This window comes from Danio rerio, chromosome 1 (genome assembly GCF_049306965.1).
Source record: "Danio rerio strain Tuebingen ecotype United States chromosome 1, GRCz12tu, whole genome shotgun sequence".
NCBI lineage: Eukaryota > Metazoa > Chordata > Actinopteri > Cypriniformes > Danionidae > Danio > Danio rerio.
The window spans coordinates 51710001-51729908 of record NC_133176.1 but is presented as its reverse complement, the minus strand read 5'-3'; the positions used below and the strand labels follow the sequence as shown (position 1 = coordinate 51729908).

General features: G+C 31.2%; 1 protein-coding gene across 2 annotated transcripts in view; it reads right to left on the bottom strand.

Moving 5' to 3' along the window:
* Positions 1 to 19908, bottom strand: part of sorcs3a (sortilin related VPS10 domain containing receptor 3a) — a 412976-nt gene that overhangs the window by 102508 nt on the left and 290560 nt on the right. For both annotated transcript variants that reach the window (XR_012408181.1, XM_021477188.3), the window contains exons 5-7: positions 16902 to 16975; positions 9723 to 9787; positions 6246 to 6364 (exon numbers count right to left, since the gene is read on the bottom strand). Coding sequence is in view for 1 of the 2 variants with exons in the window: in XM_021477188.3 (XP_021332863.2) it covers positions 6246 to 6364; positions 9723 to 9787; positions 16902 to 16975 (258 nt within the window). In the remaining variant the exon portion in view is untranslated. The remainder of the gene's footprint in view (positions 1 to 6245; positions 6365 to 9722; positions 9788 to 16901; positions 16976 to 19908) is intronic.

Sequence of the window (19908 nt, the reverse complement as noted above, 5' to 3'; positions counted from 1 at the left end):
TATTGGCAGGACTTGTTATCTGCTTTGCCGTCAGACTTCCAAGAGGGCTGCGAGTAAGTGTTTTCAAACTTTCCATCAATGCGTAGAACTTCGGTCAATGAGGAATGGCTGTATTGTGAGCTGTGAGCAAGCTTTGGATATTAGCAATTTATGTGCACAAAAGCTTTGAGGGTGTTTACACAGGTTTGGTTTGATTTTGAAAACTTGAACACTGCCATCTGACATCAGTGTCTCTGTTTACACCTCATATAAAAGAGACAGTTCATATATAACAAAATGGATAGGGCCAGTGTTAAGGGGTAAGATTAAACAATTATAAGGTCCCACCAAGTGGGATCTGAACGAGTGTTCAGATTAATCCTGTGGACCAGCCTGAACACCCACCAGTGACCTACTCACACCAGCAGCTTCTCCACGATGGATGTCCAGTGTTCTCCAGCCTCCAGCACCTAAACTGCAGCTCTGCACAAGAAGTTTGGCCAGAGGAGAAATGGACATGCCCAACTGAGCCTGGTTTTCCCAGAGGTTTTCCTTCGCTTTCATCAATTGGTGAAGTTTGCTAGCTTGAAGTCTCCACTAGCTTGCTTGGTTTAGGATTTGTGGAGCTGCACATCATTGGATTTGCTCTTCAGTGTTTGGACTTTCAGCAGTGAAAATAAAACCACACTGAACTGAACTAAACTGAACTTCAAGTCTGAAAACTGGACTGACACCGTTTCTATTTACTAGAACTTTTATAAACATGAATTAAATTTAACTAATTGTTTTTTTATTGTTGTATCATGGCGTATAGTCTTAAAAAAATGAAGAATTTGCTAATAAACAACGTAACTCATTGAAGACTGAAAATAACATCTTTTTTCTTTCATGTAAAGCACACTTCGATGATCTTTGAATAATACAGTACAGCAAAGGTGCCCCAAAATAGTCCCTACCCTCATTTGTACTGTTTCCGAGCAAATCGTTTTCACATAGACGGATATTAATGTATTCAAAACCTGTCCTGGATTGGAATTGGAAATTTAGGCCATTACCATTTCCCTTCCCACCCCTCCATGAGTTTAAAAATATAAAATTCTGATGCACTGGGGAGTTGAAAATGACAAATAAGCACGGACACATTCACAGGCACTGTAGGCGCAAAAAAACTTTCGCTGAATGGTAAGAAAACTTCATGAAGTTGGTTTTTGCAAAGACACGAGGGTGAGAAAAGGATGACAGAAAGTTCATTTTCAGGTGAACTATTTCTTTAAGGTACATATTCACACTGACAGTGATCCGCCGCCCAAAGCAAGCAGAAGTCATTCATTTTCAATGAGATTTGGCGATGGGAGGTGAGATGAGTGGCAGCAGCCGGCGCCAACGCGACAAAGGTGAGCAAAGTTCAACTTCATGCAAATGAGCTGCGACGCCATGGGAAGTGATGCCTTGAGTATAGCTATTTGAATCAAATGTGAGCTCAATTTTGGATCACATTCATTTTAAAATCTTTTTGAAACGGAAAAACTATACAGATAAGTTTTTGGAAGAAAACTTACAAAATTAAGGTTGAAATGTATTATGCAAAAGGGCATTGAAATATAAAAAAATGTCACTTTAGTTCTGTTTTTCCAAGATGTGCAAAGTTTATTAATAAAAATTTTATTAAAATGGATTTACATACAGTATGTAGTTAATATATATTAATATAAATATACACAATATTTTGAAATACATATTGGATTTTGCTACAAAATCATAATTTTCCAAACTCTGAATCTAAATGCAATTAGAACAAATAAAGTTTAAATAATTATTTTGCTATCCTTTGTTGCACGTATATTACACACATTAGCTAAATTTGATAAAACCTGATAAAATTAGAATGTAATTTACATATTTAAAATGTAGTTGGAAATGGCAAATATATATATATGCATTTAATTTTGCACTTTACTTACAATATATATATATATATATATATATATATATATATATATATATATATATATATATATATATATATATATATATATATATATATATATATATATATATATATATATATATACATAGTGGGGTAAAGGTGTCGTTGACTTAACATTTTCACCAGTTGTTGATAGCAACCAAAGAAATCCATATATGAAAAGAAAACAAATCTAATTAATTTACAAATTAAGTTAAGTGTAATAAATTAAGAATAAAGTAATCAAAACATGAAGAAAAGAAGGTATATAAAGGCAGTGAAAGCTTAGACAGCAACTGAAATCTCTCAGTAGTTCTTCAGCAACCCTCTGCCCTTCGTCATTGTAAATTAATATTAGCTGCTTCAGTCCAACATCAAAATTAGCAGAATGATGAAGATGAAACCATAAGGGTAGACAATTCAGCAAGACAATAATCCACAACACAGCCAAGGAAAAAGAAAATCAAGCTGTAGAATGGCCAAGCCAATCACCTGACTCGAATTTAATATAGAATACAAACTAAAAGATCAGTTTGGATGGACGAGACCCACAGAAACATCAAGATTTTTACACTTTATTGAAGCAATGGATGTGACTTCATTCTTTATATGAGAGGTGCCATCACCAAAGAAGCCTAAACAGTCAAATAGTCAACACTTTACATTTTTCTTTCTTAGCTATTAAACAGTATATATATATGTTAGATTGTTGTTAGATATACAGCTGTTAGATTTTTTATTTATTTTCTTTTATTAGAATATGCAAAAAGGTACATAAATTGGGATCATACAAATACAAAAAAAAAAACATCAACAAAAAATCATAACAAAACAACTATAAAAAACAAAACAAAAACAATATAGTCAGGTACTGTTAGGTGTGTGTCTGTGTGTGTCTGTGTGTGTCTGTGTGTGTGTGTGTGTGTGTGTGTGTGTGTGTGTGTGTGTGTGTGTGTGTGTGTGTGTGTGTGTGTCCATGTAAAGGTAACTTGGTGAAAAGGTCAGATTACATACATTAGGAACAATATCAGCCAATAAATGAAGCAAGTATCGCAGATATAAGTAAAACAGAAAAAAAGAAACCAGTCAGAGTTAGGGAGTAACAACACGGCTTAGTAATGTATGATAGTAATAATGACAGTAAAAAGAAAGAAAGGACAACAGTAATAATAAATGACAATGATAATAAATCACAAGTACTACACCAACTACTGCTACAGAAAGTTACTTATATTACAACTACTATTGCTGCTACTACAGTCACAACCACAACTATTACTACTATAATGTCTACTACTGCTGATACTACCACAACAATGACTACCACTACTGATACTACTACAGCGTCTGCTACAACTAATACACGGTCTACAACTACTACTACTACCGCAATCACTGCTACTACAACATCTACATCAACGACATCTACTACTGGTACTATTACACCAACAACGATTACTACTGCTACAACGACACTTTTACTACTTCTGCTACCACTATGCCAACGACATCAACTACTACAGGAACTAATACTTCAATAAATCACAATTACAATCGATACTACTACAATGACAGCTGTTTGATTTAAAAGTTTTAGATTTTGTGAGTTGTGAGAGACTGAGAGATTACAAGATCCCCATGCTAGCAGTTTATAAATGGTGTTCAATGGGAAAGACAGAGCATTCCTCAGGGAGAAAGGACTGAGAAATCCCAGCAGGTCTGTTGCTCTTTTTGTTATCTCACAGAGTAATGGCAAAAGGTTGCACTGTTATCGTTCACTCTTTTTTTCCCAGTCACGCTCTTTGACTTTTATTAATTGTGGATGTCACTGTGCAATACAATGCAATGCAATGCCAAAGAAAGTTTAAGTATATTCAGTAGCAGTGTACAGTAGTCGACATTAGAAGTGGATTAAAAAGGTTTTCAAAATTGTCCTTAAGACAATAATAATAATATTTATTTTATATAGCACCTTTCAAATGTAATTTTAAACACTTATAAAAAAAAAAAAAAAATACAAGTATAGACCTTTTTCTTGGAACGCAAAATTACCCATTATGCTTTGCGTGTATGCGCAAGGAGAATGCGAAGAACTTTCGGTCTGCAGCTGATGCGTGTAAACAGTCATATTTAGACAGCTTTGAAATGATAGTTTTAATCTATTTTACCTGCTTTTATCCTCTTTGAACTAATACTGTTGTGCATCACCACCATCTCCTGGATTGATCATGTAAAGAAATGCGATCTAATAGGATGGAAAACAGCTGCTGTGAGGCATTTTCCCCTCGTTGTCAGACGGCATCTTCTGCAGTTTAAATGAAGCCTTGTCATCACTAAAGTCAACATTTTCTCTTTATTTCAAATATATAACCAGCCCAAACAAATGTAGTTCACCAAAATGTTTGACACACATGTAGCCTGCACTGTGCCACTGACACACTGATTTAATAACTGTGACAAAGTGAAAATATAGGCTAGTGTCATTTCGAAATGACAGAAAAACACAAACCGTGGTAAAAACAACACACGAAATAAAACACAAACGGCTCACGATTAGAATGAACAGCAAATCAGCCAGCAGAGTATCAAAAACAGACTTTTATTGGTCATTTTTGTAAATTGCACGACTTTCATACCTGTTAAGTCTCATGCCAGTACTCTGGTTTGCTCTCTCTCTCTCTCTCTCTCTCATTCTCTGTATGTGTGTGCGTGTGTGTGTGTGTGTGTGTGTGTGTGTGTGTGTGTGTGTGTGTTAAAGAGCCGCTGAGCGAACAGCTGACAGGCCGGGAACGCACACACACACTATTTCTGACGGCAGACACGTGAACTAGGAGAACGTTTTTCTCGTATTTCTGACGCGCTTGAACCAGATGTGACAGATTATAAGAGCTTTAACAGACACATTTCTAAGTTGTGTGTCACAAAAACACTCTGTTACCCATGAAAAACGTTATTGAAACCCATTTTCGAAGCGCAAATTACCAGTTGTACACGCTGTAAATGAAGTTTTTAGCATTCTACCGGAAGACGCTGGTCGCTATGGCGCCCTCCATGCAGCAGCCATGAAAAAGGTCTATAGTAGAAAAAAACATGCAGAAGGTAAAATGTATATTTAAATAAAAGTATATAAGAAAATATAAAGTCAGAAACATTGTTAAGTTAAAACCAATCCAAAATACACATATACCTCACACCTCATTCTGTTACTATATATATATATATATATATATATATATATATATATATATATATATATATATATATATATATATATATATATATATATATATATATATATATATATATATATATATAGTATATTTTATTTTTATTTTTTATTTTTTTAAACAAAACATAAGCCATTTATTCATATTATGAGGGATAATTATACCTGAAGCCATTTGTTTTCTGATTAAAAAAAGACCTTGCACTTAAAAGGTTGCACATAATAGAATTTTACAGTCAAGATTACATTTGTGAAAATGACCTATTTTTTTTTTCAAAGGATTATTTATGATTTTGAGCTCACTACACTTGAAATCTTAAGTTTATGCATTTTCATGGTACATACGTAAAATTAATATTTTTCTTTTTATAAAATTAATATTATATTATATATTTAATACTAATATATTAATATTCATATTTTTAGGTGATAGGACCAAAATGCTAAACTTTAAGTTATGTTCAGTCAACATAATTGTTTAAGACAACATTAGGGTTAATAGTGTAGAACTCAAGTGGCTGCCATTAACCACACGTCATGATTATGCCAAGTATGTTTCGATCCTTGATGTTGATCCTGGAACATCATTTTTGTTTGAAAATGTAACCCATACCTAGGCTATTCCTCACCTCTAAACCCAACCATAGCAGTAAACTATTCACAAAATCAGAGAAGAACAATAGTTGGATAACAATCACGTAGAAGTGCATAAACCTAAGTTTAAGTCTAAACTTAACATGAACGGTAAACACATCCCTTAAATCTAATTGGCTGTTTGAAATATTGTTCCAGGATAAACATAGAAGTTAATCCAGGATCGCAACTTTCTTGGCAAAATCGTGACGTGCGGTTGCTCATCGACTTCTAAATTAGAAAATAAAATCCAGGTTGGCCGCCAGCAACCAGCATCCTTCAAAAGATCTTCTTTGTGATCAACAGAAGAAATAATCTCATACATCATTTTCAGTGATGAGGTCATTTTCATTTTTGGGAGAACTGTGTAACTTTAATATGTAATAAGGTTTAATATGTAATTAATACATCTACCAAAGTAAGAAGAGCTCTGGTTCTTACCTGAACAAACACATATTCATCCTGAACCACGAGTGAGTTGGTCTCGATGTATCCAGGAAATGGATGCGTTCTGCTGGATTCAGAGCAGGCTTGAGCTCTGCATGTCACATACTGACAATCTGTTGTAAGGAGAGACAGAAAGAGAGGATTCAAGCTGTTAATTAGATTCTGATTCCGAGGGTACAGAGTCCAATAACCCCTGACTGCTTCTCATGATCTCTAAGAGGGCTTCGGCTTCAGAGAACATTAGCTGGAAGATCCAGAATTATGATTATGACAATAAAAGGAAAGTTCATTCAGACAAATGCAATTTCTGTCATTGTAGAGCGTAACAGCTGGGTTTCTGAAGTAAAAAATATATATAATAATTATCCATTTTCTTCAAAAGGAAATAGATTTTTGACTGAAGTGCTTTGAAACTTGCAGTGTTTTTCATCCATTTTCCTTCAGCTTAATCTCTATTTTAGAGGTCGCCACAGCGGAATGAACAGCCAACTATTCCAGCATATGCAGCTTTACGAAGAGGATGCACTCCCAACCACTATCCAGTATTGGGTAAACCCCCCAAATTGTATAGAACATACTTTTCTAACAGCCGAGTAGTTCGTTTATATTCAAATGCAGTACCTACTGAGTAGTAGGAAGTTTCGGATGCAGTCTTTGTTTTGCTAAACAATACTACGCATAATGCTCTGTAGAAAATTTTACCAATCAGAGACTCACAACGAGCAAAGCTAGCCAAATAATAATAATAATAATAATAATAATAATAATAATAATAATAATAATTATTATTATTATTATTATTATTATTATTATTATGATTATTATTATAATTATTATCATTATTATTATTATTATTATTATTATTATTATTATTATTATTATTATTATTATTATATTATGTTATTATTATATTATTATTACTATTATTTTTATTATTATAAATAAGTAAAGTAATATTAGTACTATTATAATAATAATACCAATAATAATGCCAATAATAATAATAATAATAATAATAATAATAATACTTATTATTATTCATAATAAAATTTAAAAAATAGTATTTAAATGTTATTATTAGAAATAATAATAGCAAAAATTAATAGTATTACTAGATTATTTTACTTTTTATTATAAATAATAATAATAATAATAATAATAATAATAATAATAATAATAATAATTAATAAAATAATATAAAATAATTAATCTGGGGTCGCCACAGCGGAATAAATCGCCAACTTATCCAGCATATGTTTTTACGCAGCTGATGCCCAGCCAGCTGCAACTCATGACTGGGAAACATCCATACACACACATACTATGGACAATTTAGCTTACCCAATTCACCTATAAAAAATGTTTTTGGGCTGTGGGGGAAACTGAAGCACTCTGAGAAAACCCACGCAAACACAGGGAGAACATGCAAACTCCACACAGAAATGCCAAAAACCTTCTTGCTGTCAAGCGACTGTGCTACCCACTGCGCCACCGTGCTGACCAATAATAATTACTATTACTGTTAATAATTTTAATAAAGAATAATAATAATAATAATAATAATAATTAATATTATTATTAATAGTATTATTATTAATAATATATGCTTACAATATACTTCTTTTCTTCTCATCAAAGTTTGCTATGTTGTGATCCTAAAAATAAAAAAATAAAAAAATCCTTAAGGAAAAAATGAATGGAGAAAAATACTACTTCAGTCTGCACTGCTGGAAATATGAGCACTAACGGACTCCATTTCGTTCACCCTCAACCCTTTCGGTTTATGGAAGATTGGATACAAAAACAACATTGACAAAAATAAATAAATAAAATAAAATCTTTCAAAATTGTCCTTTTGTATTCGTAAAATAGGGCCAGGAAAACAATAACAGAACCTTCATTTTTGGCTGAACTTTTTCCCTTTAGCCACTGAGAGAAAGACAGCATTAATCTGCTATCAGATGGTGTATTTATCATGACGGTAATCCCGTCTAGCTGCCTGCAGGACTGGCTTTATTCTCAGCTTGTGAATTCATCTCTCATGTTTTTTCTTTTCCTCCTCTAACATCAGGACTGAAACGCAGACCAGGAGATGTGGGATGTGAGAGGAAGGTAAAGGCGAAAAGTTGCAGGAGAAAGAGAATCGGAAATAACCTTATTGTATACACTGAAGGAGCTTTCTTTGGATGAGTATGCTGAAGAAATGCTGTATAGCACACACTTCACAGACAGTCAGTGTTTTCAGTCTCAGAGAGTCTGAGTGACAGTGAATGAGAGAGAAAATAAGAGTGTTTTTGAAAGCAATAGTAAACAGTAAACAATTCTGGGTTTCAAACTATTTGTTTATGTTGTCCCAATACAAATCCATTAAGTTACTTAAATTGTTTTTAACAAATTTCAGTGGATTTAACATAAAATATATAAGTTGTCTCCCAAAAAAAATCTCAAAAATTGTGTTGATTCAGCTCATTTTAAATAAGTAGTTTAAACATGCAGCAATGTTTTAATTTATTTAAAGTGCACTAATACTGGTGTAATGCTAAGTGAATGATAAATTTGGGAACTTGTTATTCCTCAAATCAAGGAAAAAAAAAAAAAAAAAAAAAATATATATATATATATATATATATATATATATATATATATATATATATATATATATATATATATATATATATATATATATATATATATATATATATATATATATATATATATACTTTTTAAAATAAAACATAAATTTTTTAATTCCATTTTAAAATTATTTATATCATTAAAAATTATTCAATACAAATTTAAATACAATTTGACTTAAAACAAAATAAAACAAAACATTTTCTTCAAAAGAAACATTTTAATTACTTTTTTAATGAATGGATTCGAATTACAGTAGATATAATAAAAATTCACAATAATTTTAAATATGATTTAATATAAAATATGTAATAGTTTATAAAAAAATAAATACATAAAATAATTATTAATTAGATTATTTAAAAAATAGAATGTAAATGCAATTTTAAATAATTACAAAAAAATACATTTTAAATAAATTTAAACATTTTATTCGTAGGACACATTTGAATTATTATAATTTTTTAAAATATTTTTAAATATACACACACACACACACACACACACACACACACACACTAATATATATATATATATATATATATATATATATATATATATATATATATATATATATATATATATATATATATATAATTATAATGAAAATGTTATTATTATGTAATAATAATAACAATAATATAAACATATGTAAAACCTTAAAAATAAAAGAAAATTTTATAAAATTAAATTAAATTAAATTAAATTAAATTAAATTAAATTAAATTAAATTAAATTAAATTAAATTAAATTAAATTAGTGTTATTGATCATCTTTTAGGCTTGCAAAATCCAAACAATCAACAGACACAAAAAAACACCATAAGAAGCAACTTACGGCCATCAGGTGTGTGAGCCTCCATGTGTACCAAATCAAACTCCTTGTCCAAACCGGTTACTGACCTGCATTAGACACACACCAGAGCAAGGAGAAAGCTTTATTTCAAAGAAAGGAAAAAATAAAAATAAATAAAATCAACCCATAGCACACGTCCATTTTGGTGTAAAGAAAGCTGTGAAATGCCACTAACACAAAAGCTACATGACAAGAAATGCAACCAAAGTACAATATGATCCATAATTGGAGCTGTGTGTGTAAAAACATGCATTTGTTTATGTAAATGTGTGCTGAAATTAGCATGTTGACATCAATAGGAAACATGATCAAGTCCATGATTAATCAGAGACCCCCATAAAGCAATGATCTTAAACTCAATTCCTGAAGGGCCGCAGTTATAAATAAATAAAAAAATAAAAAAAAAAATAAATAAATAAATAAATAAATAAATAAATAAATAAATAAATAAATAAATAAATATAACAACAACAACAATAATAATAATAATAATAATAATAATAATAATCATAATAATAATAAATAAAAATTTAAAGGTAGACTGTTACTTTAAGACAATCATATAACACCTAAAAATCTCTCATTTTTATTTAAGAGGCACTTTAACAAACACTAGCATTAACTATTGTGTCTTTTACAGCTGAAGTACCACTCTTCTTCTATGACTCATGTACAAAGTGAGGACAAACTTCTTCTAAAAGCTCCTCTTTCTCACCGACGGTTAAAAACATCTCTGAAATACAGATAATCTTAGCTACGTCGTGTTTACAAAAGAAGAACTGACTGCACTTTAGACATCCTGGACAAAAAAAGAAAAAAAACTGTAATGTTCCTGCAACCTTACTCTTACATTGCTTCATGTTTAAAAATAAATAATGGATGAAAAACACTTGTGCAACTGGATATCATCTTGGACTTAGCACATACAGTAGTGAATTAAAGGCAGTTTCTTGCTAAATCAGTGTAGAAATGTGCTATTCTGAGTCAGAGATAGTTATATCAAAGAGAAAGTGACCAATGAAAGAGGGCTCCCGTGATGCAGCCCATTAAATAAGACAGCTTTAATTGTGGTAATATGATGCGATTAAAAATTAAAAAAAAATTAAAACAGAAAAAAGTAAGAAACAGGTCATTATTACATATCAGTAGGCTCAGACAGAATCTGCAAACATTTTTAGCTATTTCTGCGCAGAATTTTGTAAAAAATCTGCACATTTATGCGGAATGATTTTGGGAGTATCATAACAAAAAACAAACAAACAAAAAAAAAACATATGAGGGAAAAAAAAAAAAACTTTTATTTAGTTTACAATGCAAATCCAAGTAGATCCACTTAATTGGAAAATAAAGCAAGTTTTAATATAATACATAAACCAAGAGACAAAATATTATTTTGCAAACTGTTTTGTAAATAAATCATATAAATATTTTTATATTTAATTTCATATTCTGCTTCTTCTTCTTCTTCTTCTTCTTCTTCTTCTTCTTCTTCTTCTTCTTCTTCTTCTTCTTCTTCTTCTTCTTCTTATTATTATTATTATTATTATTATTATTTTTAAAATCAGGAAGATTTTACACAATAATATAATATAATATAATATAATATAATATAATATAATATAATATAATATAATATAATAAAATATAATATAATATAATATAATATAATATAATATAATATAATATAATATAATATAATATAATATCAATTTCTTCATAGAACAGTTCTTAGCTTAATTTGAAACTTTTTCAAGAATCAATATGAATTATCACAGATAACAGATAAACTGACACAATAACTTATAATACTTACATGTATGAAAGAAATGCTTTACAAACACAATATATATATATATATATATATATATATATATATATATATATATATATATATATATATGATAAAAATGTGTCCAGTATTTATACTGATTAATTGTAATCATGACAATGAGATTTTATAACCCAGGCTTATTCTGAAAACGTACCGTTGTATGACTTTCTGGAGAGAGGCATACATACCAGGAGCTACGTTTTTTGCAGTTTCTGTTATCGCAAATCCACTGAGGCTGCTGTGTATGCCTTCTTAGATCTCAAATTTCCCTGGCATGTGCCATTCATGCATTCATGACCCACAATCCTCCTTCCCTAAACCCAACCAATAGTGTTTTTAAAAGTACCGATTGACTCGCCCACCCACTTCCCTAAACCCAACTGACAGTTTTAAAAAGCAAACACCTAATTTTTACCATGTTTGCAGATTTTACCACATTCTCACCCTGTTATTTACTTGTTTATTTTAATATTTGGCTTTTGTTTTAGTTTTACCCGTTTTCTGGAACTGTTCTTTGCCAGACTCAAACCCTGTCGTCGTGGTAAACTCCTCTCTGCATCTTAAGTCCACTGACATTCAAGGTGAGCTAACCAGAACAACAGGTAACAGTGGCTAAGCCGTCCATATGGAGGTAAGCGGTCAAAGTAATGCCTTCATACTGCTTCATACTGACGAAATGCAGCCATACTGTACGTAGCTTGGGCTACATAATTCGTGATCTCCAGAAATGTATATAGGGCTATGTTTTCAGAATGAGCCTATGTTGAGATTTTTAACAACAAAAATAGTGTCATGTTATTTTATCATAAGTACTTCCTTTTAAATTCAGTGAAGCAATTATAGTATAGATTAAATTATGTAGTTTAATGTCTTTATTAGTTAATTATCATGAAAATGTAAAAGTACTATTACAAAAGTTTTATTTTAAAATATTTTTACTGCCGTTTTCATCTGAACCGGGTGTACATCACGGTAAACAAATTATTTTACACTTTATTGATCAAATAACCATAAACAGTATGGTAACTTTGTTAACACTGATTAGTAGACTTAAATGTAAACTTAGCAGTGGCCTAATCAAAGTCCTAACCTGATTTTAACTGAGATTCTAAGGCAGTGGTTCCCAACCTGGGGTCCGCGCCCCCCTAAGGGGGGCGCCAGAGTTCACAGGGGGGGCGCGGGAGAGGATAAGTATTGAGGTAGAAAAAGGCATAAAAATGGTCCACTATTATAAAGGGCTTTGCAATTAATCGAAAATCCGATTTAGATTTCGGTTTCAAACGATTATAAAAAAGCATTAATCGAGATAAATGATTATTGCATCATATTTCGCCACAGTTGTACACGTGTTGCTCTTAAAAGCGCGAAAGAGCTTATGTGTGTGTGCAGCACGATCACGCAGTCAGAAGCATGTGGCCGGTCAGCATTCACTCTCATTCACACACTGAGACGAGCAGAGGAGCGCAGACATCTAAAGTCATCTTAACGTGAACGCTTTAATGGTCAAATAGGTGTCAAAACGCGGTGTTTAGTGATTATTTACATTAACCCTCATTTGTGTAATAAACAAACGAGTTGAGGATCAAAAGACGTGAAAGAGAAACCATTAAAGATACAGCGCGCTATAATCCTTCTGCCGCCTGTTTTTATCATTATTAAACAAACATAACGAGAAAACCCTCGCTGCTCTTGACTGAAGGAATGCTGAAGCTAAAGTGTTTTTCTTACAGTGAAGATGCTTAAAGCACAGTTTGCTTCATATTTTTATTTTATTCTATTGTATTTATTTCTCCTTCCTTTGCAGGGTGGAAAATAACGTATGTATACAGTTGAAGTCAGAATTATTAGCCCTTTTATATATAAGCAAACCTTTTCCTGCCCAATTTCTGTTTCATATAAAGAATATTTTATTAACTTATTTCTGAACATAATAGTTTTGATATCTCATTTCTAATTACTGATTTCTTTTTGTCTTTGCTATAATGACAGCACATAATATTTTACTAGATATTTTTCAAAATACAAGCATTCAGATTAAAGTGCAGTTCAAAGGCTTAATTAGAGTAATTAGGCAAGTCTTTGTATGACAGTAGTTTATTCTGCAGACAATCAAAAATATATATTGCTTAAGGGGGCTAATAATATTGACCTTAAATTGGTTTCAAAATATTTAAACCTGTCTTTATTCTAGCTAAAATAAAACAAATAGAAGAAAAAATATTATAGGAAATTCTGTTAAAATTCCTTGCTCTGTTAAACATAATTTGGGAAATATTTATAAAAAAAAAAAAAAAAATCTCAGGAGCGCTAATAATTTTGACTTTAACTGGCAATGGTTTTGAATAATCGTGATTACAATTATGACCAAAATAATCGTGATTATGATTTTTCCCAAAATCGAGCAGCCCAAAAAATAAAAAATAATCTAAACACATGCTTAAAATTCCAACATAATAGTGAAAATAATTAAAATAAATAAATTTAAATTTTGCTCACTCGGGCAATCTGCTTGTCAACGTGTCGTAAAGGCAAAATCAAAACAAAAATGGCAGACAAACGTAAATGCAGTGATTCTTCAGAGGCGAAGAAAAAGATTAGACAGTATGACAAAGCCTACCTAAATTTTGGTTTTATTGAAGGCCAAGACAAGTTAAAACTGATTAATTAATATTTTCTATACATATTACTATATATTAATATTACACAAACACACACACACACACACACACACATATATATATATATATATATATATATATATATATATATATATATATATATATATATATATATATATATATATATATATATATATATATATATACACACAGTACATATGTGTGTGCGTGCGTGCGTGTGTATTTATATGGTGGGGGGGCTCCAGTGTTTGTATATGTTTATAGGGGGGGCCCCAAAGAAAAAGGTTGGGAACCACTGTTCTAAGGCATACTCTACAGTTCATGCTTGAAAACCCTGTAATGTGACTGAATTACAACAATTCTGCAAAAAAGAGCAGGTCAAAGTTCCTTCACAGCAATGTGACTGACTCAAGTTATCGAAAACAATTGATTGCAGTTGTTGTTGCAAAGAATGACCCGAGCAGTTATTAGGTTTAAGGGGTAAACAATATTTCAAACAGGGCTATGCAGTTCTGTGTTTTGTTTTCACTTAATATTAAAAACCGTCATTTCAAACCTGCATGATGTGTTTACTTGTGCTATCTCCAACTAACATTTAAATCAGTTTAATAATCTGAAACGTGTCACAAACATGCCAAAAAAAAAAAAAAAAAAGAAATCAGTAAGGGGGCAAACATTTTTTCACACTACAGTATACCCCCCAGTCACACTGCATAGTTTTTCTAATGAGTATATTCAATGAGTTCCCAAACACAGGTTAAAAGTACTATATTTTAATGTGTAAAGCTTTTTTTTAAACTAAGCACACCTTTGAAAGTCTCGCTGCAGTGTGGAGTACAATCAGCTTCTATCTTTTGCTCTACTCAGCCTTCGTTATGCCTTTATTTTCTTTCCAGCACTGTGCAATGCTTCTCTCTCTATCTCTCTCTTTCTGTTATTGTCTCCACACTGAATGGAGAGCAGCTGTGCAACAAAGTTCTAGGCAGATTTCATCTCACGTACTCATGCACAACAACCTGGGCTTTTTTTTTTTTTTTTTTGCTATGCATAAAAGAGCGAGCACGAAAAGGACAGCATTTCCTACCGCATCCATCTTCTCAATTGCTCAAACTCTTTACACTTTTCATGAACACATCAATGTCAACCAGCACTCTACTAAACTCTGCTGGTTTACTTGTAAAATTGTTAGTATGGAGATGTGACGGTGAGAATATGCAAATCTTTTGGTACTGATTTAAATGATCACATAGCTAAATATGAATTAACATAACTTAGCATAGTCCGAAATACACCATTACAAAAGAACATGCTCTCTCAATTATCACTAATTCTTTCTTAGGAATTTTTTCAAAGATACATTTTCGCAAATTGTGAATTATGAATTGTTCACACACAAAACAGGGATCTACTTTGATTGGCTAGTCACATTTCGATGCAGAGATCTCTGTCCAGGATTTTTTTTTTTTTAATCTTCAATTATTTTCATATTTCATATTGGCTCATTTTATTTTATTTTTTACTATATTCTAAAAAAGTTACATTATTGTTGTTATTTAGGCCCAAAAGAAAAACAAAAAACAACAACGATGAATTCAGTCTTTAACAAAGACTGAATGCAGATTCAGAAATGGTAAAACGATGTGCCTGAAATTATGTCTACAAAAAATGTAAAGTAAATAAGTTATTATTATAATTACTATAATTATTATTTTATAAAATATTTGTATTTAGTAATAATTATGATGAAAAGTTTTATAATAATAATAATAATAATAATAATAATGATGATGATAATAATAATAATAATAATAATAATGATAATAATGATAACAGCAATAATAAAAAAATAAAAAATAAAAAATAAATAAATAATAATAATAATAATAAGTGCTATAGTAATAACATAATAATGATAATAATACTACTACTAATAGTTATTTTTTATTTTAATGCTGTTGCTGTTGCTGTTGTTAAATATATGTATTTAATAACAATTATGCTGAAAATGTTATAAATAATGACAATTGTTATTATAATTATAAATAATAACAATAATATTAATAATAATAATAATAATAATAATAATAAAAATAACAATAATAATAATAATAATAATAATAATAGCAATAATAATAATAACAATAATAATAATAATAATAGTTTCGTTCAGCACTGAGTAATAATATCACGAGTGAGTAGAAAAACTGAAAATAATCTAATATTTCTCAAGCACTCTTTTTAAATTTACAGTGAAACACATTTTGTTATATTCACTTATTTTATTTTGTCTCTTTTTTTTTCTTTTGTTATTTTATTTCATCCACAAAAACATTGTGACATTTTAACAAAGTGGCGTTTGGCTGTTCACTTTTAAATCTACACAATACACAAATACATGACATGAATCTCTCTTCATGAAGGACCTGCGGATGGCAGATTAACATGCAACATCATCTTCAAGACGTTGTGAAATTAATTATAATAGAAATGTGGAAAACATGACAAGATGATTGACAGATCACGTAACTAAGCAACAAATTAATCCCTGTATGTAAAAGTAGTTTGTTCCAAAGCTTGCCTATACTCTCCCGCTCAAATGTAAGTACTTTTTCTTCACACAAAAAAAAGAGTACATACTTTTAGAGCATATAATAATGGATTGGGAGGTGTGATTGTGACTGGATCACCTACCAGTAGAAGCGGTTGGGAGTCACTCGCTCATGAACCAGCTGCCACTTTCGGCCAAAGTCAAATGAACTGTAAAGCTGAAAGAAAAGAAGAAGAAGAAGAAGAAGAAGAAGAAGAAGAAGAAGAAGAAGAAGAAGAAGAAGAAAAGGAAAAAGAAGAAGAAAAGGAAAAAGAAGAAGAAGAAGAAAAAGAAGAAGTCATTAAAAAAATTGAACAGTCATTCAAATCTGCAATCCATGTAACCATTCTTCTAAATGCAGCTACAAGCCTTTCTTCATAAAATAACTGGCTCAGCATTGTGAGCTGTGTTTGACTATAGTTAAGTCGTTGTGTGCTTTCCAAAGACTGGAGAGGGAGATAAAAAGAGCAAAGTTCTTAAATCAGCTGTCATGGGTTAGGGAGATCACTGGTGTGTTGGTATTAAATGGTAACTCAAGGCGCAATCATATGCATACATACGGATATAACAGAGTGTGTGTGTACATATACTATTATGCTATTATATATACTTCTCATGAACATGGTTAAAGACACATTGACGTTATGAGTAACTCGCATTGGCAAAGCAACAAGCGACTGTTCATTTCAATGGAGAGTGAGCAACTTCTGGCAACCTCTGTCAATAAGAGCGACAGTGACCGATGGTGACCAGGTGGGCTTGTCGAGCAACGCGACGAAGTTGGGAATCCTTCAACTTTATGCAAACAAAGAGTGACTTTCTTGAGCGACCGCCAATAGGAGCACCAGTAGAACTCACACTCAGAGGCTGGTTGTATCCTCCATGCTTTAGACCTTCACACACTTGCGTTTGCAACAGGTTGCCACCCAGAGTGACAGCTACAAAGTCGCTGCTAGTGTGAATGAGGCATAAGGGGAGTAAAAGCATTAGCAATGCCTTTTCACTTGACATTTCAGGATTGAAAAAAGTTGTAAATGGAAAATATATCACAACTTTCAGAAACTTTCATGAGTTTACTTGAAGGCAATTTATTTATAAGTGTTTTGGAAAGAAATGTAAATTTTTTGTTGCATTTCTTTATCAACAAAACACACACACACACGCATATATGTATATATATATATATATATATATATATATATATATATATATATATATATATATATATATATATATATATATATATATATATATATATATATATATATATATACACACACATTTAAAGCATATTGTGTTAATTTATTTGTAATTTTGAGCTAAAGCTTGATAATACAATATTAAATCACAAATAAAATCTGAATTGTTATATTTTAGAATCAACTGTCAGAACAGGAACAAATAGGAACATGAGGGTAATCCAAGGAGCATTGTTATAAACAGGCAGACGACCAGAACAGGCGGCGAATTAGCCACTAAACTGACAAAACGTAAAATACTTACATTTTCTTGTGAGATCAGGTTGAAATGGCTCATCTTGAGTTCATTATTTGTTTGTTTTTATATATATACATTTTGGAATAGCAGCATGTAATTGTAATCACCCGAAGGAAATGAACGAACCCTAATTAAAATTAACAAAGATGAACAAATACCATAATAAATGTATTACTAATTGTTTGTTCATGTTATTAAATACATAAAGTAACATTAATGGACCCTTATTTTATAGTGTTATAATTTTAGTTAACTTTAATAGCCCAATCTTGGCTCCTCTATGTGGTATATGTGCATGTGTGTGTGTAATATCTATTCTGTAGCCTCAAAATAAGTTCAGAGCCCAGATCAGACTAATAATATTTCGAGCACATTACTATCGCTTAGACTCCAGGACGTGACAGACAGCGGGCTCGCAAACTAGAGAAGAAGAACTGGCAGAAGTTAAAAGCGCCATCATTTGAGGTTCAGCAGTCACCTGGAGCCAGCAGAGCGTGAAGCACAACACACATTAAAACGTGGCGAAATGGAATTATTTGGACTTGGAAGCTGCGAGATGCCGAATCTCAAGGGAATCCTAATGGACGGGATGAGTCGGCTCCGCTCCGCGGGGATTTCATTTGGACGTTTCTGCTCCACTATGTCTCAATCCACAGGAAACAACATGCTACGCCGTCAGTCTCCAGAGCTTTCAGGACAGTCTTTTTTTCTCAAACTTTGGAACCCCTGGTAGATGGTCTCAAAAAGCCATGCAAGTTACAAACTTTTTGTATGCTGTGAGCAAAAATCTGCACCGCTAGCGATAATGTGGTCTCACATTGGTTTCCCATTCATTTCCTCCATAAACATTTTGATTACAGCATTAAACCAAAATATTCAGTTCTAACAAAATTTGAATAATAAAAAAAATTATGTGCTACGCCCTGGGAAGACTAAAAATATTTACAAAAAGAATAACAGCCTATCAGTGCCGGGTATAAGTTGCTTAAAAAAAGCCAATGCATTACTTCATCATTTAAATGTTACTTAAATGCATTTTATAATTACTTTATCTGATAAGTAACTATTCAGTATTAAGTAATTCAATTACTTCTCAATCATAAAAATTCACATAAATCCTGAGGCATATACAATAGCAAACTGCACGCCCAGCAATCATGTGGACTTACATTGGTTTCCCATTCATTTCCTCTATAAATATTCTGCATATAGCATGTAGCACGTTACACCCAGGGAAAAAATAAAAATGTTCACAAGTAGAATAATAGCCTACCAGTGTTAAGTAAATTATTCAAAAACGCTGTTTATTACTAATTACATAATTTAAATGGTATTTAAATACATTTCGCAACTACTTAGTTATTCAATATTTCAATTTCTTGACTCAGCACTAAAATTCCACATTGAAAATTCTGACGCATAGACAATAGCAAAATCTGCTAGTAATAATGCGGACTATCTTTATTTTCCCATACATTTCTCCATAAATATTCCGAATACAGTATTTTTAAAACAAAAACAAAAATATGTGGTGTTTCGCACAGGGAAAACTAAAGAAGAATGTTCATAAAAAGAATATCTGATCTGTTAAACATAACTTGAGAAATATTTAAA